Source organism: Atta cephalotes (assembly GCF_000143395.1).
Source record: "Atta cephalotes unplaced genomic scaffold scaffold00003, whole genome shotgun sequence".
Lineage (NCBI taxonomy): Eukaryota > Metazoa > Arthropoda > Insecta > Hymenoptera > Formicidae > Atta > Atta cephalotes.
Window position 1 is genome coordinate 6,817,580 of NW_012130067.1, and position 2,341 is coordinate 6,819,920.

General features: G+C 35.4%; 1 protein-coding gene across 1 annotated transcript in view; it reads left to right on the plus strand.

Moving 5' to 3' along the window:
* LOC105625786 (muscle M-line assembly protein unc-89-like) overlaps positions 1-2,341 on the plus strand; it is a 141,000-nt gene that overhangs the window by 118,899 nt on the left and 19,760 nt on the right. Inside the window, exon 3 of the mRNA XM_012207104.1 lies at positions 1,602-1,847. Coding sequence (XP_012062494.1) covers positions 1,602-1,847 — 246 coding nt within the window. The remainder of the gene's footprint in view (positions 1-1,601; positions 1,848-2,341) is intronic.

A 2,341-nucleotide genomic window follows, 5' to 3' on the forward strand; every position in this document is an offset into this window, starting at 1 on the left:
AAATGTATGCTATTTTTACATTTATTATTTTGCGAATGCTATTTGTCAATATTTATGCTACAGCAAAATGACTTTATGTTAAAAAAGGAATAAGACTACCGTTGCTTAATGTTAAAATAACGAAATCCAATTTAAAAAGAAACAGTATTATACTTATATTGAAAAACAAAGAATCTTGGACTTAGGACTACTTTAAATTAAACTATATTACAAGTGTTTCATTTTTCCAGCAAAAATTTCGTAATTCGTATTTTGTTCAAGATTATTTTTTCTAACGAAAATTTCTAACTTTTATTACAGAAAAATAAAGCCTATTTTATAAAAAAGATACGCTGGGAATTAATATTGGGGGAAAAAAATATGTCGCGCGTTTCAAAAGAAACTGTGTTACGCTTCAGAAATATTTTTTCCGAATGAAATATTTTTTCCAAATATCGACAATTTTTTTGAATACATTCACAATGATGGATTTAAAAAGTTTTGTAACGTACAGTATTGATATTTCAGTTTATATCTTAATCTGATATTTAAAGCGCATGCTTCGCGTACAACTGTTAATAAATCCGTTGCGTTTGCTACCGAGAGAGTAGTCTCCTCCACAGAATTAATTTATTTCAATGGAATAATCTTTCTACGCGCGCGTGCACCCATACGTTCTATATAACGTTACACAAGATACGCGGGAAAAAATATCTCTCTAGCACGCGTGATAAGCTTAGCAGTTAGTAAATGCACGGTATGCGTGTACACGGTAACGCGCAGATTTCAGGGGAAATCCGGCTATAACGTCGCGCTGCCGTCACGAAAAGGAACGTTACCGTCACGTCAAGATATAATGTGATATATTTAAATAGGTCCGTTCGCGTACTGCCACGCGAACTTTCACGTGCGCGACTGATGTGACGCGACAATCCGTGACGTTGATGCAACGTACGATCTCCGATGTGACGCAAACGTTAACGGATTGATGCGGAGATTTCCGCGTTTTGAGATTCAAGTAGCCTTGCAAAATGTAATACATCGTAAATGCGCCGAGAGATTTGCTGGATTCTTGGAATATTCCATCGACTTCAAATATGCATTAAAAGAACTGCTTTGCTGAAGTATTTAAAAATCTAGATACAGGTTTGAAAATAATTTTGTTTGATAATTTTGTTAAAATAAATTATGTAGGACGCTCTCAAATTGGTTGCTACAACGTCAAAACTTTATGCAGCACTGCTTATTATGTATGAATTTTTTATATAATTATTTTGATGGTTCAACAAAATTATGTTTTGAAATTTGTATCTAAATATTCAGTACTTAATACAATCATTTTTTCCATATACGGAACATTTAATGACGACATTACAAATATGCGTTATGTGCTGCACTATTATACTAAAGAATTATGGAACGAGATATACAATTATTCCGTTGCCAGTTTTGGCAACCTGATATGACTGCGTTAAAAATGGTAAATAAAATGGTATAAAAAATTTGTGACAATTTTATTGTTACCATTCATTTATAACGAGAAGTAATGCTATACAAAATCAATCTGACAATCTCGTCAGAAATCTATTATTGATTGCAATTCGCGATAGATTTGTTTTTAGTGCAATCTTAAATTTTTTATTAATAAATGGTACCTTTCAGAAGAATTAGCATTAATCGTAAGGATACTTTTGTTTTCAGGTGGTATAGCGTCATGCTTAAGAAACTTTCGGACCGACTTCCTGGAGGAATGGCCGACGCCAGGCACTGGTCCTCACTTTGACATTTCAATGCAGTCGAATTTTACCGGACTGGTAGGGAAAACGGTGCATCTCGTGTGCAAGGTGAAGAATTTGGGGAATCGAACGGTGAGCCATCGGAAAATCCATCGTCTGGTTCGTGACTAGAGGCGCTATATCTTAGCTCGAAGCGGACAGCGCGCTGGCCAGCTACCCCACGCCGCTGTTGAATAATTTAAGGGTAGGGCCGCACGAACGACCTTGCGACCCTTCCTCGCGATTGTAGCGGATACTTTAACGGCGTGTCACGTCACTAGATTTGCCCGCTCGCTCGCCATTAAGAGACCTGTTAAACGACCTTATAATCGATCGATGGTTCACGAATAGAAAGTTAAAGTGTCATCCAAATCGTAAAAAAGTAACAAACGTGAATTACTGAGATACGTAAAATATACTAGAAACTAATCTTGAAAGATTCTTTAATCAGAGAGAGAGAGAGAGAGAGAGAGAGAGAGAGAGAGAGAGAGAGAGAGAGATAATAAAGTAAAGTACGTACGTTACGTTTAGTTTTAAGTTTTAAAGTTTAAAAGTTTAAAGTTTTAAAACTTTTAAAACTTTTAAAA